Here is a 25,681-nt window from a genome sequence, read left to right on the forward strand (position 1 = left end):
GACATAGGTGGGAGTAGCTGGTCCTTGTAGAGAAGATGCCTAACGCTGAACTTCGGAGAACGAGAATATATGAATGGTTAGGGAACACTGCCTGGCTGGGACCACTTGACATATGCAAGAGGATCAGAGGAAAAAGCACCCTTCACCTCCTGTAGCACATGATATGTGCACTTCAGGGTCTATCAGCTATCAGCTATACTCCAGGTCTCTGGCAATACCACCAGAACCAGCCTACCAGGGACAGGGCTCATTCACCTCAATGGATGGTAGAATAGCTGCATCTTTGGGACCACTGGGTTCTCTGCTTAAACAGCTGTTAGAAGTTAGAGGGTTTTGAGAGGTAGAAACCTGTCCAAAAGAGCTATAAAGTTTTACAGGAGTGAAGGATCTGGCTCTTTGTTTGGCACCCCAATCCTGCAGTAGGAGAATGGTCATCTTCGTAAAGTTATTTGCATGTCTAACTACAGGCAGTCCTTGGACTTACAACACAATTGGTTCTTGAAAACTGCGTCTTAAGTCTAAACGTTGGAACTCAGAACCAATTTTCTCATAAGAAACAATGTTATAAAGGGAGGATTAGTTCCTGAACCAAGGCCTGATACCCTATTCTCACCAAAAATACCCCAATGTGTTTATTATGTAAATATAAATTATATTGATTTGGAAGGACTTCTTTGAGGCGACTTTGCTGGACTTTTTGAAAGGCTCTTGGCTGGACTTTTTGAAGGGTTCTTGGCTGGAGTCTTCTCAGGAGTCTTGGCTGCAGGTTTTTCTGGAGTCTTGGCTGCTTTCTTAAAGAAAGTGTCCAAGGAAGTTTGGACAGATGTTCTCCAGGGAGATGAGCAACACAGCAAACTTGTTCACTGGCGTGGTGTCGCATTGGATCAAGCCTTATAAAGTCAAAACTGACGTCAGAAATTTGAAACAGGGTGTCAATTTATAAACATTGTAAGTGCGAAATGTTGTCAAGGACTACCTGTATTTGCGAGATTGTGACCCCAATTATTTCTTATATTGGAATATTTTTAATTGTTATTTCTTTCTATTTTCCATTTGATTTAAAGCATTATTGCTATATCTTAACATGGCTATACCCAACTATATTTTGGGGTGTGTTGCAGGTGATTTGTGTGGGTCAGATTATCTGTGCTGTGGTTGCAGATACAGATGTTCATGCAAAGAGGGCAGCTGTAAAAGTGAAAATAACTTATGAAGCTCTGGAGCCTGTGATCTTGACTATTGAGGTAATATTTTCCCTGGTACTCAGTTAGCCAGAAAACAAACAGTATAACATCCCCCCTCCCACATTCATCTGTTATGATTTAGTGGAAAGTTTTGAATATCTGTTCTCTCAGTCTGGGAATTCCTTAGTTTTCATATTTTTAAACTATCTGGTATCTCTCCTTAACTGGTCTAAGCAGAAAAGCATGTATTGGGCTAGTGGTCACAGTGATCATAATAAGCACTACTGAAAGGATATGTGAAGCATTGGAAACTTAATTTGTTCTTTACATTTTCTCCTTCACACTGCAGGAGGCAATAAAGAATAATTCATTCTATGATCCAGAAAGAAAACTAGAACAAGGAAATGTTGATGAAGCCTTTGAAACTGTTGATCAGATTTTGGAAGGTAAACTGATGCCCACGGCACAGAAGCTGCTTGTTATGCCTCTGTCTTTAATGACCAATGAACTAGTGCTGTGAAGTACAAAACTCCAGAACACACTGGAATGCTTTAGAAGCTCAGAATCTGTTTAATGCTCTGGTTTCTGTATCACCAACACTTCTTTCTTTCTCCTGTCAAAACATTTTTACCAGTGAAGACCCCACAGTGCTATCTTCCTGAAATTTATACTTTTTACATAATTTCTAAAGAGTATTTTATTTTATTTATTGCTTACTTGCAGTGTTATCTTATATTTATCCTCCTTAAGAATTGCGTGGCTTTGCTAATTTGTTGAAAGGTGGCCCAATGAAAGATCCACATTAAACAAGTTTTTACTTGCATTGAAATCTAAGCTTTAAAGATCTGTGTATCTTTTTAAAGCAAGTTATATATTAATGCTCAACATATTATTAATACTTAATAAATGATGATAAAAATCATAAGGAAATTTAGTACCTGTTTAAAAGTAATCCATAATACCACAGTCCTACCTTTCTCACTGTGAAACTTCATTTCTTTGTATTATTATTCTACAGTTGGTTTTTATTTATGCTTCATTTTATTATCCATTTCTTAGTATCTTTAAGATAAATAGCTACCTAGGTATTTCATATAAGCAGCTCTTCCCTTAATTAACTCATCCTCTTCGAGACAAAATAGATATAATTTGTCTGTGTCACGGCGCGGGGTCCTGTGGGATGGCCGTGATCTCCCCAAGGCCCCCTTCCCGTGCCAAGTTGGCCCAAAGGGCACCCTCACTTCTCGCCCGCCACATCTTTGATGGAGATTAAATATATGGGAGGCTGCCTTATGTCCTCTTGGACACGGGTTGCTGTAATATCTGACCCCATGGACTCCCGGACCCCTTGTGGGTCCTGTTCTGTAGATGGGTGCTTCGGGGTACCCTAGCCTTATGGGCCATGTGTGGCTCCAACCACCCCTTTACCACACCCCAAGCCTCGCAGATGGAATTGATGTTGTTCGGTCACGGCCTTGTTATAATGTGGCCCTCTTGTCTTCTCTGCCCCCTCTCCCGGGGCTTCTCAAAGTGCTGCGCCCTTGCTGGCGCTGGGGCCTCCACACTGCTGTGGGTCCCCTATGAGGCCTCCTCCAACCCCTAATAGCCTCACCCAAACCACCGGTCTTTAAGCAGCAACAAAACACAAGCCCCTGGGCTGTAACATAAATTAAAGCTGCCCAGCTAAAACATCATTCAAGCCTACCAGGGAATACTTCATCCTGCAGCACTGTCAGATGCTGCTCCTGCAGTCAGGCTTCTGCACTCTTCCCTGAAAGAACTCCTTCCCCCTTTAGCTGCTGGCAAGGAGCTACCTTCCTGACCTCAGCCCCTAGGGTTTATAAGGGAGCCAGGCCCTGCCCCTTTCAGTCAGCTGACTGCTGGCAGGTGTGGTTGCTTGCTAGCTCCAGTTGCCCCTGGTAACCAACAGCTGGGCTCTTTACTCATTGCTAGGGCTCTTTTCCTAGCAGTTTCCCCTCTTTAGGAACAGGGCACCTCAGTGCTCTGCTACAGTCTGTATTGTGTAATAGTGCTGGTTGAACTATCATCTTCCAAATATTTGAGCACTGATTTTTTGGGTTTAAAATAAAAAGAAATAATAGTAACAACAACTAAAATGTGCAGACATCTATTTCTTACTCTTTTTAAACTATAACAGAAATCTAAGACAATATATTACAATATGAACAAATTAAATTAAATATATATTTTTGTATTATATGTTGTCGTTTTCTTATTCTCTCCACAATATATATTTTTTTCTTTGTTTATATTTTGAACAGGGGAGATTCACATTGGGGGACAGGAACATTTCTACATGGAAACTCAGAGTGTTCTTGTTGTTCCAAAAGGAGAGGATAAAGAAATGGATGTGTATGTGTCTTCACAGCATCCAACATTTACTCAGGTAATATAGTGCTAGAACCATGTGGGCCAAAATTAAGATATAGGAAAAGCCCTAAAAGAGTCTTTTTATTATGTTTTCCAATGGGCAAGATGGTGATTCTCTTTTAGTGGCTAATTGGGAAGACACTCTTGTGATGTAATAAAATGACTATCTGTACAGTCATTAGGGCTGTGTGAAGCTTTGGTTCCTGATTCAGTTCAGCGGAGATTTGGTCTGATTCAGTAGCCGAATCTCCAAATCCGAATTGAATCAGGAGACCCTTTAATCTCTCCGAATCCTTCCAATTTGATTCGGAGAGATTTAGAAAGATTCAACGGTTCAGACATAGACACAGCTTAAATGTTTTTTCTACGTACCTTGAGGTACCAGGCAGTTCATGAATGCTGCAGTGCTGGGGTGGATGAAGCGTCCCACAGGAGCGTGGGCGGGGCTCCTTAGCGCACTTGGCAGCAGACCCAGAAGTGGACCAGAAGCACCCCGGGAGCCCCCCCCCGGCTCAGCAACTGGTGCCTCCTGGGTCTGGGGGGGCATCCAGGGTTTTGCAATTCTAATGCCAGAGACAGATATATAATTACGCTGCTTCAAAAGTGGGGGGGCACTTGCTGCTCAGGAGTTTGCAGCAGCTGAACTGATATACGTTTTGTTTGCCTGCTCCTGTACTGGTATAACATCTTTTTTTCTGGAGAATTATATTGATATAAAATTATGAACTGATTTTGCAGGAACTAGTGGCTTCAGTTTTAAATGTCCCCTCCAGTAGGATAATGTGCCATGTAAAACGAGTTGGTGGTGGTTTTGGAGGAAAGGTGACCAAACCTGCTATACTGGCAGCTGTCACAGCAGTGGCAGCAAACAAGTAAGTGTGGAATTAAAAAACCAAAATTGTAATTTGAGGAATAAATGGTTAATACCCTGTTATTTACATTGACACAAGAAACAAAAACTTGTTGATTAGTTCAAGCCATTCGTTGTACCCGTTACATCTTCTAATCTGGGAAAACAAAAAAGGTTAGCAAAATTCTTGTTTTTTTGCTACAGTAGGTTAACTTTTTCCAGTGATCAATATCTGTGAGATAAATAGATACAATGCCTTAACTTCTGAATTGTACTAATTTATTTTCTGCATGTGAATGTAAAATGACTGCTGGATTAAACCTCCACTTTACCCACAGAAGTGATGCCTTTGAATTAAATGGAGCTACTCAGATGAATATATGCTTGCAGGATTCATTCCCTATATGATAGCTAATGGGGTTTTTAATATTTATTGTAGCTGAACCAAGTATCAAGAACAGTAGTTAATAGTGTTTATATCAGTGACTGATTCCACCCCAATTAGCAGTGCACATTTTGTTTAATATAGAACTGGCCGTGTTGTTCGATGCATTCTGGACCGTGGAGATGATATGTTAATAACTGGAGGCAGACATCCTTTCCTTGGAAAATATCGAGTGAGTGGAAGGACTACATACAAAAAATATATATTCCATTTCATGACCCTTTTTCTTGCATAAAAAAAGACTTTCAACTGTACCCTTATCCTGAAAACATTCTTTCTGACTTAAGTGACTAACAGATTTACTTTATTTAACATGTATATAAAAACAGTTAATTTTGATAAGTACTTGGGAGGTGGAAAAAGCCTGACAATGTTGTAATCTGTTTCAGGTAGGGTTCATGAATGATGGCAGAATAATGGCTCTGGATGTAAGATATTATAGTAATGGAGGATGTACACCAGATGAATCCATTGTGGTAAGTAAGTGTTTTGTAAACTGATTATTATTAAGAGAAGCAATTTGAAAGTTGAGTGAGTCAAATCCAATCCTAATATACAAAGTATTTACTTTAATCTTTTCAGGGAAAAGCAAGAGTGTTTGGGGTTCTGCTCCCCTCTCCCCATTTAATTTACTGCCCAACTCCATTAAATATTGTGAGGGATCAAAGGGCAGTTAGACACGCCATTGTCACTGGAAGTTAATGAGGTTTGAGTGATTGACTCCTATTTGTACCACTGAAAATCTTACCTACCCTGTTTTCTAAGGGCATGGCTTCATGAGCAAGGTATCATGGGATAAGCCAACATTTTCAGCATATCAGCTACTCTATGATATCCATCTACGCCAGGGGCAGGCAATTATTTTGGGTGGAGGGCCGCTTACCGAGTTTTAGCAAGCCATTGAGGGCCGCATGACAGGCAACCCAGGGCGATAATATTAATTTTCTAAATTTTTTATGGGCCCCGCGGGCCAGATAGAATGGCCTGGCAGGCTGCATCTAGCCCACGAGCCACATTTTGCCCATCCCTGATCTATGTGCATGTTTTTACCCTTCAGTAACTGCAAGGCAGTTCACCCTGCTTTTATTGAGAGCTGAGCAGCCTCACATTTACCATGGGGTAAGAGCAGGTACACTGGTAGTTATTTGGGGAAGTTTACTAGCTTACCTTGTGATACATTGCTCATGTAACTATATACAGAAGATACTATTAACTATTAAGATTTTCAAGAGACTATTGCTGATACCTCGTGAAGATTCTCATTTCATTTTTTCTACTGAAAAGACTATTCTGTCAGGGAAGGAGGACTCTGTAAATCAAACTTGGAAGTTTCCATTCATAAAGAACACATATTCCTTGTGTTCTCGGTGAACGGGGCTGGTTTCCAAGTGCAATTTTTAACAGATTCATGTCTTGTAAAGCCTTAAGTGGCTTGTGACCAAGCTGTCTTGTGAGGATGATAAAGAAAAGTCAGTTATGTAAGGTGGACATGCTGGCAGGCTCTAGATATGCATGCTTGGGGAGGATGAACTCATGCATGTTGCCTACCAGAGCACAACTATCCTGAACTTCCAGGCCCAAAAAAAGATTCCTCATTTTGATCAAGCTTTTGCCTAATGGAGGCCTTAAACTATATGTAATGTACACATGCAAATAAAGTTAGTAACTAATTCAGCTATTACTCCACTGAAGATAATGGAGACTGCATTGCTAAGAATGGATAATGCGTACATGATTCCCAACTTGCGATGCTGGGGCAAAGTCTGCAAAACTAATTTGCCATCAAATACAGCTTTCCGAGGATTTGGTTTCCCCCAGTCAGCCCTAGTTACAGAATCCTGGATAACAGATGTAGCAATCAAAACTGGTTTGTCACCTGAGAAGGTAAGAATTAGCAAGTACAATTTCACAATATTTATTTTTTGTAGTTTTACCTTAAAACTATTTTTTTTTTAATTTTTAGATAAGCCTTCCAGCTACAATGCAACCTATTTCTTTCTTTCTTTGTGCTGTTTTTACCTCCTCAGATTAGGGAGATAAACATGTACAAAAAGGGTAATCAAACACATTACAAGCAAGACCTGGACCCAAATAACCTGGTAAAATGTTGGAATGAATGTATGGAGAAGTCATCTTATTACATCAGGAAAACAGCTGTGGATAAATTTAACAAGCAAAATTACTGGAAAAAGAAAGGGATTGCCATTATTCCACTGAAATATTCAATTGGATTTGAAGCAATGTTTCTCAATCAGGTCAGTTTTGAAAATATTTGGATTACTTTTCTCTAAGGAAATTTAAAAGCTTTACAGGTACTAATTAAAACTCATAACACATTTGTGAAGTAGACAAATAGCATTATCTCAGTTTAACAGATAAACAGAGGTTATCAGCAAAGGGTCTTGGTGAATGATTCTTCCACATCAAAGGTCGGCAACCTTTTGCTGCTGTGGGCTTGGAGCCTTTTGCCTTGGACTGCAAATCTCTGCCTTCTGGAGCACCCATGCTGCCTGCGTTTACCCTTGCTGCTGATCCCTGGCCCCTCTACCATGAGGGTAAACTTAGACATGAGACAGCAGCAGTGAGGGCTGTGGAGCAGGGAGGCTGTAGATGAGATGGGTGGCATGGCACAGCTGCTGCAGCCTGATCCCCTGTGCTGTCCTGGACTGGACCAGAACTTTACATGCTAGTTCCAATCTCTTTGCAAGCCAAACTTGGTATGTGGGCTATAGGTTGGCTGACCCCTGCTTTAATCCATGCAACCTGTGGTCTGAATACATTTTATCTGAACAGCAAAATCTATGCTGGGATGCACTTGTGACTGTGCCTTTAAAGTTTTCATTATTAATAATAATAATAATATACATTCATAGAATGCTGTGGCCATTTAATATTCTGACCACCAGCTGCTTCTGGGCTGTACATCATTCTATGCAATGTGATCACTTCATTTGATCATGTTTTGCTTTTATTTTGCAATGGTATAATTTAACCAGCCTCTGCATTTTATTTATTCCTAGGCTGCAGCTTTAGTTCATATCTATATGGATGGGTCTGTGCTGGTAACTCATGGAGGAGTTGAGTTGGGCCAAGGTATTCACACCAAAATTATGCAGGTAATAAATAGACATATGTATATACATAGACATATGTATATACACAGCAATATCACAATATATTATTAAATGGATCTAATAAATATATTAGAATAACCAAATGAAGCAGATTCCTTATTTTAATGTTTCTGTCTGGTTGGTGGCATTATCATGTATGATAATCAGTTTAATTACATACTGGCAGTTCTTAGTAAATACAAATAATAATATCTCTTTTTTTTAATTACTATTATGTACTGCATTGATCTGTTAGTTCCCCTGACAATCCTTGTGGTTTTAGAATCATATTGGACTATTTTTATAATTTTTTTTTTCTTTCCCCAGTAAGAAAGACACACACAAGTAGGGGAAATTGACAATTATTAGTGTAATTTTCATTACTAGAATTTTATTTGCTTTTATTAATGAAGATAATATTTAATAATTTTAAATACCTTGGCAAAGCTGAAACACGATTTTATAATTTCAAAGTAAAGAAAACGGGTAACCTGCGTGTTTGATAACCGATTAAAAATAAATTTCCCATTTTCCCCACAATAGGTTGCCAGCCGTGAATTAAAGATACCAACCTCTTTTATCCATATCTGTGAAACAAGTACAGTTACTGTGCCTAATACACGACCTACAGCAGCATCTATTGGTACTGATATAAATGGGATGGCAGTGAAGGTTATATTTATTTTCATTCACTTCCTGTTTCTTCCATGTAGATCTCCTCACATGCATCTGTTTAGATCAGTGCTTCCCAAACTTTTCCTCAGCATGGCCCATTTATGGCCCCATTTCCTCAGCATTACCCCTCACTCCCAATCCACAGCCCCTCACTCTCATGACCCCATCTGCTAATGTTGTGACCCCATTTGGGATCATGACCCACAGTTTAGGAACCGCTGGTTTAGATATACTGTTGTTGTTTGTTTCATACTAGCAGTATAGTAGCATCTAAAATTTGATAAGCATTATGTAGACACACAGGAAGAGTTTCCTATGTTGATCAGATTAGAAAATTCTGCAAAGATAAATGGTTGTGGAAAATGTATAGCTACATTAAAAAAAACCCCAATTCTTCCCTGGGATGCATACAGACAAATTCAGTATTTTTTGGTAGAAGCTGAATGCTTATTGTCTATTTAAAGAAGTTTCTAGATGTTCTGATGCTCCCATCTCTTGCTGGTGTGATCCTCTACAAGAACTCAGCAGTTCTAGATTTTATTGATAAATAATTATATCTAAGCTAGCATGCTTTTGGATAATAGAGACCAGGCCAAATACCTACTGATATAAGCAAGAGCCTTTCAACTCACTTCACTAAGCATTGAACTGAGCCCTTACTACCCTCGTTCTGCTGGTCTGCATGTATAGTTTGCAATTTCATAATTAAATCTGAAGTTAATGTTTTGGGTTTCAAGAGGATATTTGTTAACTTAGGACTTTCAAATTGGATTTTTAGAATACTATAAAATATTTTTACATTTCAGACTTATCTTTATTTGCACTTATAATTGTTCCCATCTTTTATTATAACTAGAATGCTTGTCAAACTCTTCTGAAACGCCTTCAGCCGATCATGGATAAAAATCCTGAAGGAACATGGAAAGATTGGGTAAGAATCTATTTTATATTCTTTGTGAAAATATTTAACTAATAGTCAGGAAATGTACTTAAGCAACCTTATTAACAATAAAAAGCAAGGAAGATGGAGAAGATACATCATCGTATCAGGCACCTAATCACTTGAACATAATACTTACGTGCAGTCTTAGGCCTCAGAGGCTAGAAACAGACATTGTCAGCTGTGCTGGAATGTGTGGAATCAGCACAGCTGATCTGCTTCATTGGATGAAACACACGTTGCTTGTTGATGCTGTGGGACAACAGGTGATGTGTTCCCTAGGCTTGAAGAGTCCAGTGCTGCACCCGACTGGAATTTTCATGTATGATCAGACCATTTAAATTAACAGCAAAATTAACAGAGATTGTATTTAAAGCTGTCTTCCTACAGACCCGGTGTTGAGATTGTTAAGAGCATGCCTGCATTTAGACTTCGCTTCTGTGGACATGCATGCATCTATATATGTTGTGTTGAGTCACTTAGAGCTTTAGGAGATACAGGGCAGTATGACAGGGCAGAAGGGAGCTAGTATTGAAAGTATTTTAAAGCCTTTCCTTTTCCCCATCCCATTATCTGTTCACTGTGCCTGCCTAGCTGCCTAGCTTTTGTATGCATTCCTAATCACCTGTGGTTTAGCCTTGAGCCCTACTGAGGGGGGGTCAAGGCAGACTCAGAGAACTGGTATCCCAGAAGCTGCCTGGGGAGGCCCTGAGGGCCCAGGAGCTCAGGGAAGAGCTGCCTGGTGAGACCCCACGGTTCCAGAAGCTCAAGAGGGGATCAAGGTCCAGGAGGGACTGCAGTCTGGGACTGCCAGAGCCAGTGAGTCTGGTGATCTTGACTGGTCCAAGAGTGGGGACAGGGCCCAGGAGGGGCCACAGGTCCTGAGGGCCACTGCTGGAAGCTGCAGTTAAGTAGGCTAGAGCCTAGAAGCCAAGTCCAGTATCGTGGGCCTGTGCTCAAAGGGCCCAGTGGAAGCAAGAGGGGAGGCACTGATAAGGCTAAGCCCCCTACAATAGAGTGTGATGATACAGTAATACCTGCGAGGCTTGGGGCATGGTGTAGGGATGGAACGGAGTCAGACAATTAGCCCTTAAGGCTACAGGTACCTTGAAGAAGCACAGTCAGGCCGAGAGGGCCTATTGAGCCAAACGGCATAGTTGAGACTAGTGGGGTGCAGGGAACCCTGTTAGAGATTTAACAGGACTGGGGCTTACTCTAAGACCCATAGGAAGCCTCCCTTCTTCAATCTTTAACAAGATCAAGGCATGGCAGGAGAGCAATTGAGGGAGGGCAATATTAGAGTCAGAGCCAAACAGGAGCCTCATGGCCACCAGCAGGCATCATGACAGCCCCTGGGGCTTGGACCTGTCACAGACTCATCCCACATGTACTGAGTCAAGGGTAAATAAACTTGCCCAAGATAGAGCTATGCCTCCTCCTTTTAAGGCAGCATAAGACAAGAAAAGGGAACTATGCCTGTGATATGAGAGTGTATATGTTGGATGACATTTAGAGCTGGTGATGATTTACATGGCTGATTAACTCTAGGACCACAAAAACCTAGGTGCTGAGGAAAATTTCAAGAAAGAATTCTTTGTAGGTGTTTCTTGTTCAGAGGTCAGTATGTATTTTACCAAGGAAATATAATGAAAGGTTTAGTCATTCACTGAAGAATTATTGTATTTAATGATTGAATCCCTAAAATATATCTATATATTTTATCTTAATTTTAATGCAGGTCTTATCTCTGTCTTTGCCATGAGTGTGTTTCCAGTGTCTATATTGGAAATTAGTGAAACATGACCGGCACTTGCTGATTAAACTATTATGATTTTTCACCAGGATTTTTCATTTTACCTTCTAATAAAAATTCTATCCTGTAGGTTACAGGAGCTTTTCGTCAAAGCATTAGTCTTTCAGCTACTGGTTTCTTCAGGTAAATTTTCTTTTTTTCCCCTTAAAATGTTAGTGACTGTGGCAAAGTGGGTATCCCTGCTAGCTGCAGCTAGCCCCACACCTGCCTCTGGGCTTGCCACCCACCTGTCTCTCCTGCCACACCTTGTTGGAATAATAATATGCTGTTAAATAAGGTGGGAGGCTGCCCATTACTGCATCCCATATTTGGGGGTGTCTGCGGCTCCGTACCTCCCCTACACCATGGCTCAAGCCTCACAGATGGCATCCAGATGTTCCCATGCCCCCAGTCTACAGCCAGAGCATGCTTAGGCCACGCTCTCAGGACTCAGTCACACACACAGTCATACCACCCACCTCTCACTTGGGCCTCACTCACCCCACCCTCTCTCACAGGGTCTTTTCTTGCGTCAACAACTTATGCTGCCTTGCTCCCTCTTGGAGCGGGCACCCTTTGGCCATAGGCTTAACTAGTCCATTCCTTGACCCTCACCATGGTAGTGGCCAGCCAATTACCTGACCAGGTCTAAGCAAATTCTGGTCCCTTTCGGGGTAACACTCGGGGTCTGTATGTGTACTGGGCCCTCAGCCCTCTATTTCTTCTCCCCCTCTGCTCGGGGCTCCACACCGCCCCCTCTGCTTGGGGTCTTAGGGCTTCCCTCCTTGGGTGGGCTCAGGTAGCTGTGCCTGGCCCCTTCTACCTCCATTGTCACCTGACTCACCCAAAGGTGGGAGCTGGGGTTAAGGCACCCCAAACCACCTTTCACCAGGGTGGTAACTGGCGTGGCATTTCCTGCACCCCTTTTCCAGCATGCAGCTAGGTTAGGTAGAAGCTATGCCCATGTGGCCTGAGGCAACATGCAGGAAGATAGTGTGGCACCAGCTCAGCCCGGCCACATGTCAGGGACTCAGGGCAGGGGAGGGGGAGCAGGGTAAAGGAAGCCATGGGTTATCTGGGCCTGGCCATGTCGGTGCTGTGCCATGTTTCCCCCTTCTCCCTGTATCCTCCTCCCCTGCCCTGAATCCCTGGCACATGGACAGGCTGTGCCGTGCTATGTTCCTGTATGCAGCTTTGGGCCATGTTCATGCAGCTGACACTGCTCCTGCCCAACCCAGTCATGTGCTGGGCACTTGGGGTCAGGCAGGAGCCACACCAAGGTTGGACAGGAGCCACATCATCTGCTCCAACTACATCCATGTGGTACAGCCCAAAGTAGCATGCAAAAACACAGCATGGCACCATGTTAGTGATGCCCATGCCCCTACCAGGACCTGGCCTGGCAGAGCCTGGATAACCTGCGGCTCTTGGCCCTCCTCCTGTACCCCCTCCCCCACCAGTGGGGTGAACCTTACCTGGGTTTCGACTTGCTGGGGGCTGAGCTGTCTGGTCTGTGAAGAGCTGCAAGGTTCAAGCTGAGTGCAGACAGCCTCACCGAGCAGAAGCCTGACCACAAGCTAAGTGCCCCCTGCCTTGGAATGTACACTGGGAGCTGCGTGGTGGGGTAGAGGAGTGGCTACTGCTGCTGCAGCCAGCTATGGCATGGGGAAGGGAGAAGGTGAAAAGCACTAAAAGCCAGGGCAGCCACAGGCTGGATACAGTTCTCCTTCAGGGGAGCAGCCACAGGCTCAATTGAATCATTTGGTGGGCCAGATCCAGCCTGCAGGCCATATTTTTGCCCACTCCCGTCTTAGATGGTCATCAGGGGGGCACGCCACTTCAAAGATAAATAGACAGACCAAATAGAAGACAAATACCGACCAAATACATTCTCTTTGTATTTCTAGAAACTCAGGTTGGTATTTTGTAGACCTGTGTCCCTGGGACAAGGGCTGCACACTGTCCCTCATTCAAGTGGCATCACTTTAAATACCCTGAATACTGAAGATTTTAATTTAGGCTGCTGGAGGCTGGGGGTGGTACTTAACATTTTCTTCCTTCATTCGCAAAATAAAAATACACAAGGATGAAAACTGAAAGTGATGTAATTAACTTCAATAGAAGTCAAATGACCAGTAATTTGAGAGGCCATTATTAGATCTTTGTGCAGTACTCACTCCCACTGAAGTGGATTCACTTCATCCACATGCCTTAAATGTTTGAGTGGAATGTTTATCCAAATGCACAGAAAATTAAGTATTTCAGGAGCATTTGGCTGTAGAAGAGGTGCTTATCACCTAGATTCTATGCCTACATGATATTCAGCACTGGTGAGGCCACATCTGGACTACCGTGTTCAGTTTTGGGCCCCCCACTACAGAAAGGATGTGGACAAATTGGAGGGAGACCAGCGGAGTGCAACAAAAATGGTGAGGAGGCTCAGGGACATGACTTATGAGGAAAGACTGAGGGACCTAGGCTTATTTAGTCTAGAGAAGAGGAGACTGAGAGGGGTCTTAATAGCAGCCTTCAACTACCTGAAGGGGGATTCAAAAGAGGATGGAGCTGGACTGTTCTCAGTGGTGGCAGATGACAGAACAAGGAGCAATAGTCTCAAGTTGCAGCAAGGAAAGTTTAAGTTAGATATTAGGAAGAATTTTCTCTCAACGGGGATAGTAAAACACTGGAACAGGTTACCCAGAGAGGTTGTGGAATCTCCATCCTTGAAGATGGAGATAGACAAACTTTGGCTGGGATGATCTAGTTGGGGACGGTCCTGCTTTGAGCAGGAGGTTGGACTAGATAAACTTTTGAGGTCCCTTCCAACCCTAATTTTCTATGATTTCTATGATCTACCTGTATCTAATGTATTAATGGAAATAAATTTTGGAATAACTAATTTTTTGTAATTGTTTGACAATTGTTAAAATTCTATGTATGTGGCACTTTACAGGTGTGTTAAGGAAGGTGTTGTAGTTCTGCCTGAACTCCTCCTTTCTGGATGCTCATGAGACAGATATGTTTGGACCTATATCATGGACCCATTAATTTCTAAGCTCTTGCAGGCCTACGCAAGCTTCAGCCACACTTTCTAGCACTGATCTATTAGACACATTTCCCAATCATAGGCCCCACAGTCCAACTGCCTTGGATCACCAGACCCAATGTAAAATAAAGAGAATCAAGGCATACTGCAAAACACTGCAGTAAGTCAAATGCACACTCTCAAGAGTTTCATTCTTGTTGATATCTCCTTTTATCTAATTTAACTTTTTAAAGTTGTGTGACAATAAAAACAAGTTAGACCCACTAACTTTTTAGAGAACCAATCATTCCTTTCTTCACAAATAGAGCACAAGACATAGATTTAGCAAAATAAGCAGTCAAAAGATTCCCATTCCTCAGACCATGTTCCATTCCACCTCCCAGAGTTTGTTTTTTAAAAAGTCAGTTCTAACCTTGTATTGTTATTCTACACCTCTCATTCCTCCACCTTCAGATAGAGTAAAAATGGTACTCTCCTAGTCTGCAACCATCCCATTGTTCTGAAATCTTCCCATTTGAATGGAAGGCCATGTAAGTTAATGACACTCCAGTGTTGATTATAATGGCTTATTACTTTACACAGAGGCATTCAATATTGCAATTTCATAAAATCAACTAGAATCCATAATTTCATGTGGAGCAAGTTCCTCAAACTGTCATAAAAAGATGTTTTTTCCCTTCAACAGAGGCTATGATACAAACATGAACTGGGACAAAGGAGAAGGTCGACCGTTTGAATATTTTGTTTATGGAGCTGCTTGTTCTGAGGTTGAAATTGACTGTCTAACAGGAGATCGTAAGGTAAGGATAGCACTATTAAGCCTCATAATAGCCCTTTAAAGTAGCAAAGTATTTTTCATCCATTTATATTTATAGAAACTGAGGCGGAGAGAAGTTTAAGTTCCTTGCTAATCTTCATATTAGTCTTGATTCAAAACTAGTATAGAATGCAACTCTTCTGATTCCCATTCTCCCATCTTTATCACTAAACCATGCTTTCTTTTAAAGCAGAGCAAATAGCTTCTTGTTTTGTGAATTTACAATATTGTTCAAAGTATTTATATACATTTAGCATTATAGTATTTGAAATAGCATCCTGCAACGTGTACTCAAAGCTTTGTGTGCTTGCTTTAAGAAAAAAATTAAATTTACATACATTTCACATGTGTTAGTACTGCAGAATGAACAAAACTGTTGGAGTACACACAGGATTGTTCTGGCTCATTCATCATTAATGGAATTACGCTAACTGAAAACTTGATCCTAAAAATGCTTGCTTATGCAGAATTCCAGTGACTTCAGTCAGGCTACTTTCTCGTAACAGTTGAACCAAATTCTGTCTTAAGTTTTATTGATTTTAACACCATTGATTTTTTTACCTTCATAATCTGTTGATAATGATGAGATATTAGACCAGGGCCATATGTGCCATGGACTGCTGCAGCAAGAGCTACACACCACAGAAGCAGCACTAACTAGGACCCTGGGCCCTCCAGGTTGCACATCCCATGTGTACATGTGTATGTACACCCCCTCCCTCCTTACTGTATTATGCATGTGGGTAGGCGCTCTTACCATGTGCATACATAGACACTCCCCCATGCAGTGTGGTACCCTGCCTTACCTTTAGCCAGGTATACAGCAGAAGCCAGAGGAGGGAGGCAGAGCCCAGGGGCCCTGCTGCTACCAGAGGAAGAGGAACAGGGGCAACAGCAGCCATGTGGGAGCCTGGGGGTCTGAATGTTTATCCTTTGCAGGCCTCATATGGCCCATGGGCCACCAGCTGGAGTGGACAGCCCTCTATTAGCTAAAAAGGACCTGACATGACATTCATATTACAGAGTGAATTTGCAGGGCTGGCAATTATTTAAAAAATGATAACTGAGCAATATTGTTTAGGTACCATTAACGTGAGGTAAACTTGAAAATCTGAAGTCTGTCCGGGTTGAATCCTTCGGGCAGACTGCATGGACCCCACCCATTTACCTCTTAACGGTTTCATGCCCTCTTGAACTCTCTCTTCAAGTTCTTTGCAACTTTCCCTTACGGTACTTGCTGTCAGCCTGTTGAGATCCAATAACATTCCATTAGTTCCCTGAAGCTGACGCATGGAATGAAGCATCATCGTAAAACTGGTAATTCTTCTAGTCTTCAAATAGCTGCGCATATATTCCCTAAATGTACAGAAATATGAATCTGCCTGGCAACTGACTCCCCAGCCCAGCCCAGCCGCTGGCTTGTTTACTTTTCATTCCATCCAGGAAGAGCACACACCAACTGCTGAAGCTTCCTTAGCCTGACGAAGGGTTTTTGAACCCGAAAGCTTGCTTAATAACTATTCTCCAACCATTTGGGTTGGTCTAATAAAAGATATCAAATTCACCCAAGGAACCTTGTCTGCCTATATCCTTAGACCAACACGGCTACAACCTAAACCCCTGCAACATGGAAGATATCGAATTTAGCCGTCTGAAATGGAAACTGTACAACTTGAAAAAGAAAGAAGCCAGACTTAACAATAATGAATGCACACCGGAAATCCATCAAAGACAGAAACACTCAATTACCGGTGGGGGCACATTTCTCACAGGAGGGCCTCTCTCTCTCCAATCTCTCAGTCCTGATCCTCAAGGGAAACTTACACAGCACTTCCCAGAGACGAGCCTATGAGCTCCATTTCATCAACCTGCTGGATACTAGAGATCAGGGACTAAACATAGACATTGGATTTTTGATACATTACAATCTGCCTGGCAACTGACTCCCCAGCCCAGCCCCTGGCTTCTTTACTTTTCATTCCATCCAGGAAGAGCACACACCAACTGCTGCAGCTTCCTTAGCCTGATGAAGGGTTTTTGAACCCGAAAGCTTGCTTAATAACTATTCTCCAACCATTTGGGTTGCTCTAATAAAAGATATCAAATTCACCCAAGGAACCTTGTCTGCCTATGTCCTTAGACCAACACAGCTACAACCTAAACCCCAGAAATATGAATGCACTCTCTTACCATGAAACTTATTTACTTAATTCACCATGAAAAAAATCTAATGCAACAAAGTATGAAATCCAATAGAATGTAAGTATCTGAAAGATTACCAAGTTAATAGGGGTGTGTGAAATGGGCTGTATTCAATTCGGATTCAGATTTGGCCTGAACTAGGGGTAGTGATTCGATTTATTGATTCGGATCCCTGTTCCTGATTTGATTTGGCCGAATCCGAATTTGAAGATTTGATGCTGATTTGGAGAATCAGTGGTTCAGCCATAGACACAGCTTTAAATGTTTTTTCTACATACCTCGAGGTACCATGGGGGCTCGTGAACACTGCAGTGCTGGGGCGGATGGAGCGTCCTACAGGAGCGCGGGGGGCCCCCCCGCATGCTCAACAACAAACCCAGAAGTGGACTGGAAATACTTTTGGTCCACTTCTGGGTCTGCCGGGGAGCATGCTGTGGGGAGGTCCTCACGCCCCTTAGCTCAGTGATCAGCAGTGGGTGAACCCTGGGTGCCCCCTCAGACCTAGGAGGCACCAGTTGCCGAGCCGGGGTGGGTGCAGGGGGGAGCCCCCAGTGTGCTCCCCGGTGGACCCAGAAGTGGACCAAAAGTGCTTCTGGTCTACTTCTGGATCTGCTGCCAAGCACACTGGGGACCCTCCCGCGCTCCTGTGGGATGCTCCATCTGGCCTACCATTGCAGCATTCACAAGCCACCTGATACTTTGAGGTATGTAGAAAAAACATTTAAAACTGTGTCTATATCTGAATCGCCAAATCTTTCTGAATCTTTCCGAATAGATTCGGAGGGCTCTGATTCAATTTGGAGAGATTAAAGGGTTGCCTGATTTGATTCGGATTCAGAGATTCAGCCACCGAATTGGGCCGAATCTCCATTGAATCAAATCAAGGATGAGCTTTGCACAGCCCTACAAATTAATCCTCTTCCTCTACAACAACTACATCTTCTGTTACCTACATCTCATTATGTGTTTTAGGAAAAGGGTAAAATATTTGTACCAATAAAAATGTTAATTTTTTGTCACCTCTTTCGTTTATCTGATTATCTTTCTCAATAATTCCTTTTATTTTTTAGAACATCAGAACAGATATAATTATGGATGTTGGTTGCAGTCTAAATCCAGCTGTAGATATAGGACAGGTATGTATCAAACACATAGTTTGGCAGTATAATTGAAATTTGATCTATGAAGCATAAGGCCTCCCTCCTAGATGTTGCTGCTGTTCCTTCTCCCCCTCTTGCTCTTCATAAATGTTTTTGTTCAAATTTCATCCTGTACTTCACTCTTCCTCTATCTGTAGTTTCACCTTTGAGCACTCATAAATTTCAGTTTAAAAAATGCAAAATACTTTTTAAGCAGTTTCTGGTTTGGAGGTTCAAAATAAATTTAAAAAACCCTTATTTTCTAATACACTGTGCTTTTTATTTAATGCTTTTTTATATAACTTATTCAAGTTGATATCCAAAACAACATTTACGACATCATAAGGTTATGAATATATTATAATTAAAAACAAGGTGCCAGCTCTTCAATATTGAAACAAAAATCACCCAGATAACTCTGTTGTATGATTAACTACATATAATTACCCTCAGATTGAAGGTGCCTTTGTTCAAGGCCTTGGGCTTTATACAATGGAAGAATTAAAGTACTCCCCTGAAGGAGTGCTTTATACTCGGGGCCCAGATCAGTATAAAATTCCTGCAGTCTGTGATATCCCAGAACAATTCAGTGTGTCCTTGCTTTCGTCTTCTCAAAACCCCAATGCAATCTACTCTTCCAAGGTAAGCATAAGAATTTATGAATAGTAGTTATTATGTAGAATAAATTGTTCAATAGTAATACAGAGCTTCTTTTATAAGATTTATAATGTGTTCTAGAAAGGATTTTTACTTAACCAGTGATTTTTCTTTAGATTATATTGTATTATACTTTGCTTAGCTAAAAGAAAAGCTCTCTTTATAATTGTATCCCATTTTTATATACTAATTTTAAATGCATTAACTGTTTAGGTAAATATGAACATACTTTCGACTTCTATTCATTTTATTTTTTACTTTTCAAACAAGGTTGGATATACTAATCAGCTATATCGTTGACCTATTGAAACTTCAAATTTTGGTTAAAGAGAACCTTTGTTTTAAGTAGCTTCGTACATATTCAGGCTTCTGGCTTCTCTGGCCTGACATGCACATATATATATACAATCCATTATTTCCCCCCTGGCTTGTGATTTGACATTATAGTTGCACTAGGCCTACATATATTTTTCTAGTCTAACTCTGCTTCTAAAATAAGTTAATCATTTTATTTCCTTTTTAGGCTGTTGGTGAGCCCGCTCTGTTCCTGGGGTGCTCAGTGTTTTTTGCTATAAAGGATGCTGTGGCTGCAGCACGGCAGGAAAGAGGGATAGCTGGAACCTTCACATTTCATAGCCCATCAACTGCTGAACGGATTCGAATGGCATGTGTTGACCAGTTTACTAAAATGGTATAGGATTATTTCTTTTGGAAATGTTCCTACATTCACTATCTTTCATTCTTTTTGGGTGTTTTCCAGTTTTATAATGTCAAATTCCATTATTAGTTCAGACTGATTTAAGACTTGTCTGAAGCCTTTTTCATAGCAATCCTCCTGCTAGAGTATTTAAGAATACATAGCTGCTGCCTTTGATATACAATTCTGCTGTGACAAGTGACTAAGAAGACTCTATATTACTCAAAAGATCTGCTTGTTTTGTGTACTCAGTCATAACTACTCACACAGATTCAACTGAAGTCATTTCCTTTTTATGCATCTGCAGAATAATAATTTAAGATACAATCAGTTACACTCTGGGGAAAAAAATAAATGTAATGTACAGTTGCTGAGCACATAATCTAAATATACTACCGTTACCCAAATGTAAATCCAGGTGGCATCTAACCTACAGATCATTGGTTCTGAAGGCGGAAGGAATCTGGGTACCTATGCTGTAGCACCCTGGTCGAGAACTACTGGTGTATTTGCATGACTGATAATACAATACCTTAGACTCAAGTTTGTAATGCCATCCATATGGCACCATACATGAACATTTTGATTATGACATTCATAATAAATTTCTTTTCTATTCTCTTACTCTCTTCTAGTACTGAAGGTGCATTTTAGAACGGGGAATACATATACAATGTGTTAACATAATAGGATTTCTTGTTCTTCCTTCTAGATTCCATGGGATGAACCTGAATCCTATGTTCCCTGGGCTGTTCCTGTAGACCAGTCATTGCTGTCCCAGCAGATACCACAAGAACAGGAAAGATTCCAATATGCAATGGACCCCCAAACTGACTTGAAAAGAGTTCTCAGTGCTGCTACACCACCAAATACCCTGATTATATTTCCAGAAGGACAAGAAAGGAGCTCATTAAAACAAGGTGCCCCTGTCTGTCAGAGAGATGCTTCTTTACTCTGCTTTTAAGCAGAGGTGTAGAAGGTTTGACTGAATAAATACATTTCTTCTGCCCCTTACTTATTTAAACCACAGACAGCTGTTCTGTTGCCTCGTTGTAACAGGTCAGGGTCTACTTTATTCTTGTCTAAATGATGGGCATTTTTTGATGGGCAACCTTCAGGAACTAATGGATCTAGTTTAACAGGAGAACTCTCTTAGGAGGTAATGCTATGCAGCACTTAAATCATTGTTTCCCGATAGCCCACCAGTCCTTTTATCCACATCTGTTAATGCACTGGAACCTAGATGCTTCTTTCTCCTGTCAGCCTGGCAGATAACCTTATTTTACAAATGGGTCATGATGATAGATGAAGCACTAGGGAAGGAATTTGGAGGAAATAGATATTGGTGAAAGACATTTTTTTAATCAGATGTTTTGCTGTATAGAGAAGGTTTTAAATTTTAATATCATGGTTATGGTAGGAACCAAGAGGTGGTTACTCCCTAGTCTGCAAAATCTAGACCAGTGGTCTCCAACCTTTTTATAGTGAAGATTGCTTTTTGGCACCCCAGGATCTGCCCCGCCCCCCTGCCTCCTGGACAAGCTGCCTGGTCTCTGACCCCCTCGCCCAGCCCAGCCCGGGGGGCAGGGGGCGTGGCTCAGCCCAGCCACATGCGTCCTGCCACTCCCGCTTGTGGAGCCTCTGACAGACTGAGATCAACTGTCAGAGGCTCCACGATTGACCAGTCGATCAAGATTGCCTAGTTGTTGACCACTGGTCTAGACCAACTGAATTTTTCCAAGTCATCCTCTTGGGAATAACTAAGTATTTCTCTGTCCAATGGTATTATTATCCACTGAACCAAACTCTGTTAGCTGAGTGTTTTTAATCTCAAGATTTTACAGAGTTCATCATGTCTCTTTGATTTTCCCCAACAGATCTTCAGTGGCCAGAAATGGTTTTCACTGGTTTAGTTCAGCACTGAGACTGAGCACTTTCATCTTCAACTTGAAATTCAGGGTAGAATTTTGAGCAAATTCAGAATGCAGATGTTCTCTGTTCATAAGAAAGATATGATGTGAACATATAGCCTGGGCTGTATTGGCTTTCTATAGGTTTTTGAGTGGCAATTCAAGTTGATGGTGGTCTTTATCTCCCTTAATGCCAAATACCTCTGATTCTGTTCTTTGTTCCATAATGGCAGGTTGGGTGGATTGGTGTTCTTGGTCACAAAGTTGGACATCAGGGAGCATGTGATTGGGCATTTTCTATGAAGTCATAGGTTAGATTTTCAAAGGTGAATAGGGGATTTACTCACACTACTGCAAGAATAATGGGTTTTGTGGCAAAAATCACTCTGCTCTATAACCACAGTCTGTGGAACAAGTCCCTGATTACATTCTATAAATGCAGAGTTTGACAGTCTTCAAGACCCATTGCAAAGTACATTTCCAATATCTGGTTTCTCATTATTCATAAGATTTGTTTTTGATAGAATGGGTTGCTTTGTTGCCATACTGAATTCACCATTTTAAATCTTTTTTTTAATAACTCAGGATCAGATATTATAAGTTTATTTACATATGTATAATTATAAATCATATAAATGACAAAACCAAATAGAAGAGCATGTCTTGCTTAAATGACAATAGTCACTTTTGATTCTGAAAATCTCAATTGCTTCTTCATTTTTAGAGCAGGTGTGTCAAACTCTTTTGACCCTGTGGGCAGGGGTGTGTGACATGGGGCCAGCCCATGGGCTGGATGAATGACAGGAGGCCAGACTGAGTCCACAGACCCTTCCCCCATGCGGGATCCAGTGTACATGGCACCTGCTTCAGGATTGTGCCATATGCAGCACCCTTGCTTGGTTGGCAATCCCTTGATTTTAGGATGATCTCTACCACGGCCCATCAATGGGCCTTGACGTGTCTAAGGAGTCCAATCCTCTGGCCACAGACCTGTCCACAGAAGTTGCAGGTCTTTCTGCAGGGGACGGTAGTCTGCAGGCTGGTATTCTTCTCCTTTTCCTTCCTCCATTCTCGCTTCTCTGCTTTGAGGGCAAGATACTTTACCTAGAAACACGCTGCTGCTTTGCTGAGGTTGTGGCACCACTGGGGGCAGATGCAGGGCCAGTTTGGGATGCACGCTGCACACAACAACTACTCCAGGTGGTCCAGGACCCATGCTGCATGTGGTGACCAGCTTGGACTAGCTGGGGCAGGTGCTGCAGGTCCTAGACTGACTTGAGCAGGGCCCAGGGTGCCACACATCCCAAACTAGCCAGGGAAGGCACTATGTGCAGCGCATGTCCTGGGCCCTGTGCATGGGGCTGTTGTGGTGCATGCCATGAGTGGGTCAGCTTCAAGACCCGGGATGATGGGGCTTTATGGGCTAGATCTCCTACACCTCTGTTTTAGAAGGGTGATAAATGCTTAGAACTATAGTAATGGGAGCAACAGAAGCAGCAAAATGGATCAAGGCCCCAGTCCTGCAAGCCGATCCATGCAACCAGGCATGGATCTATACCAGGGGTGTCCAACCTTTTTGAATGTGGGGCTGGATCATGAACTTTTTATCACACAGTGGGCCAGCGAGCCATATTCAAAGACCTCACAGGAAGTGGTATCACATCAGGAAGTGATGTCATGTGACCTTTGACACCAATGAAGCTGCAGGAAGTGACAATGAAATGGGTCTGGAAATGTGATTTAAAATCCAAAATAAAAACAATATAAAAGCAAGAATGAAATAATACCAAACACTTGACTAAAATAAACACTTTCGCTTCTATTCACTTCTCAATGAATGAAAGAAGCATAATGCAAGTCAACAGATCAAATGTGGAAAATATATCAGCCAGAGTGGAAACTAATCAAAGCAACAAAATATGGGCATTTTTGAGAATAATCTTCAAGAAGATTTACTTTTATTGAATTGATAACTTGTTAGTAACACATCTGCTGCACAGTGTAAAAACAATGTGTACAAGTCTACTCTTATTAACTTTCTGAAAACTACAATGAACACTGATTTCTTTAGTGTGATACCTGGCATTGTTTTTGCTTGCACAAGTTATCAGTATCCTCTGGCACACTTGATGTGGAGATGCGGAGTATTCCAGATAAATATCCATCTGGGAAGCATGGTACTTTTGTCACTGGAGCAAGGGCTGTGGGCTGGGGTGGGGGCTGGGGCTGGAGTCCTGGCCCAGCTGGGTATGCTGCATGTGCTCTGTCTGCCCTGCTCTGACTCATGGCTCTGGCCCCATTCTGGCACCTGCTGCTGCGTCCCGGCTGTGTGCTGCTGGGCTAAGGCAAAGTCAGCCACATTGCAGCCCCATGTGAAGAACCCAGTCTGGCCTGGTCACATCCTGCCCTAAGCAGAGAGGGGAGTGTGAGGCTGGGGCTGGCTGCCCCTGCTCAGCCAGGGACTCATGGCCAGGATGCAGCTGCAGTGGTGAGGATGGGGACAGGGACAGGGCCAGAGGTGTGAGTCAGACAGAACCCATGCAGATACCCCAGTCTGGCCAGTGCCCCAGTCTGCAGCCCTGGCTGTGGTGAGAAAGGCACTGTACTCCTGACAGCTGTTCTGGCTCTGCTTACTGCCACACACTTCAGCGTGTGTGCATGTGTGCCCTCCCTTTTAGCTCTCCATCCTCAATGTCCTGGTCTGAGGAACAAATGCAGCCTCTGGGCCGGGCTCCTCCTGCCTCCCGCCCAGCCTGGCTCCGGCAACTGCGCGCCCCGTAGCCCCGGCTTGGCCCTGAGGCGGCCCCAGCTCCGCGTGGGAACTTACCTCGTGCCTCAGTCCACCACACATCCAGGCAGGGTGCAGGCCATGCTGCAGCTCCCTCGGCCATGCGCCAGATAAGATGCTGCACTTGCTGTCCCCACCTCATCTAATCAGGCACGGCTGGGGCAGTGGTGGCAGGACCCGGCTCACTGATGAGCCCAGCCCTGCAGGGGTAAGCAGCTCCCCTCCCCTCGCTGCCGGCTGGGGCCCGTGGGTCAGCCCTGCCCGCCTTGCCTCGCCGCTGCTCTGTGCTCCATGGTGGCAGCGGCAGTGGTTCCGCGCTCCACAGCAGCACCACCACTGCCTCGGGCCAGATAAAATAGCTTGGCAGCGTGGGCCTTATGTTGGACAAGCTTGATCTATACCAATGTGTAGCCTTACATTGTAGCATTATACAAGCCTTAGTTATGTCAATCAGTTTTTCAGGACTAGGACCAGCATTTCCAAATTATTTTAAGAAAATCCTTTTACCTGACATTTTAATGAACACGGCTCTCTTTCATTTTACATATTTTCTCTCTGTGTCTGATCGTAGATAAATGAAAACTACTATTACAGGGAACAGAAGCATTACTGAGTGATAGGTCTAGAGAATAAATACTACAAAAGATTTTTGATCTGGTGCTTCATAATTACATTCAGGTAGTGCAGTTTACAGGAACAAGTTCAGGGGATTAGGGAACATTTCACTTCTTAGTATAACAGTGCACTAATCCAATGAAACGTACAGAAATACAAAAATTAATGGATATGACCTCTTACCTAAGTGTTAATGTAATGACCATAGTCTTGTTTTTATTCATATACTGATGAGTCTGTTCTGAATTTTAGTAAATTTGAATACATCTGTATAACAATACTTGTCCATTTGATCAATAAAATAAGTACATTGCATAACATCCCCTAGTGTGTTGCATTTGCCATGTTGTCCTCTTCAAACCTGCTACCTGGCAAGTAGAAAGACCCATGGGGCTGTGGTAAGGCCTCTTTCTGATGTGG

At 42.5% G+C, this 25,681-nt stretch overlaps 1 protein-coding gene across 1 annotated transcript in view; it reads left to right on the forward strand.

Moving 5' to 3' along the window:
• The window catches only part of LOC102376558 (aldehyde oxidase-like), a 93,280-nt gene extending 71,811 nt beyond the window's left edge, over window positions 1-21,469 (forward strand). The window contains exons 20-36 of the mRNA XM_025211249.1: window positions 1,122-1,244; window positions 1,534-1,630; window positions 3,467-3,591; window positions 4,314-4,447; window positions 4,955-5,042; window positions 5,260-5,346; window positions 6,563-6,754; window positions 6,898-7,125; window positions 7,891-7,986; window positions 8,527-8,655; window positions 9,515-9,589; window positions 11,482-11,534; window positions 15,122-15,236; window positions 18,526-18,591; window positions 19,048-19,236; window positions 19,775-19,942; window positions 20,661-21,469. Coding sequence (XP_025067034.1) covers window positions 1,122-1,244; window positions 1,534-1,630; window positions 3,467-3,591; window positions 4,314-4,447; window positions 4,955-5,042; window positions 5,260-5,346; window positions 6,563-6,754; window positions 6,898-7,125; window positions 7,891-7,986; window positions 8,527-8,655; window positions 9,515-9,589; window positions 11,482-11,534; window positions 15,122-15,236; window positions 18,526-18,591; window positions 19,048-19,236; window positions 19,775-19,942; window positions 20,661-20,912 — 2,217 coding nt within the window. The 3' untranslated portion in view covers window positions 20,913-21,469. The remainder of the gene's footprint in view (window positions 1-1,121; window positions 1,245-1,533; window positions 1,631-3,466; window positions 3,592-4,313; window positions 4,448-4,954; window positions 5,043-5,259; window positions 5,347-6,562; window positions 6,755-6,897; window positions 7,126-7,890; window positions 7,987-8,526; window positions 8,656-9,514; window positions 9,590-11,481; window positions 11,535-15,121; window positions 15,237-18,525; window positions 18,592-19,047; window positions 19,237-19,774; window positions 19,943-20,660) is intronic.
• The last annotated feature ends 4,212 nt before the right edge of the window (window positions 21,470-25,681 follow it).

The sequence above is a fragment of the Alligator sinensis genome, unplaced genomic scaffold (genome assembly GCF_000455745.1).
Source record: "Alligator sinensis unplaced genomic scaffold, ASM45574v1 scaffold258_2, whole genome shotgun sequence".
In the NCBI taxonomy this organism is placed as follows: Eukaryota; Metazoa; Chordata; order Crocodylia; family Alligatoridae; genus Alligator; species Alligator sinensis.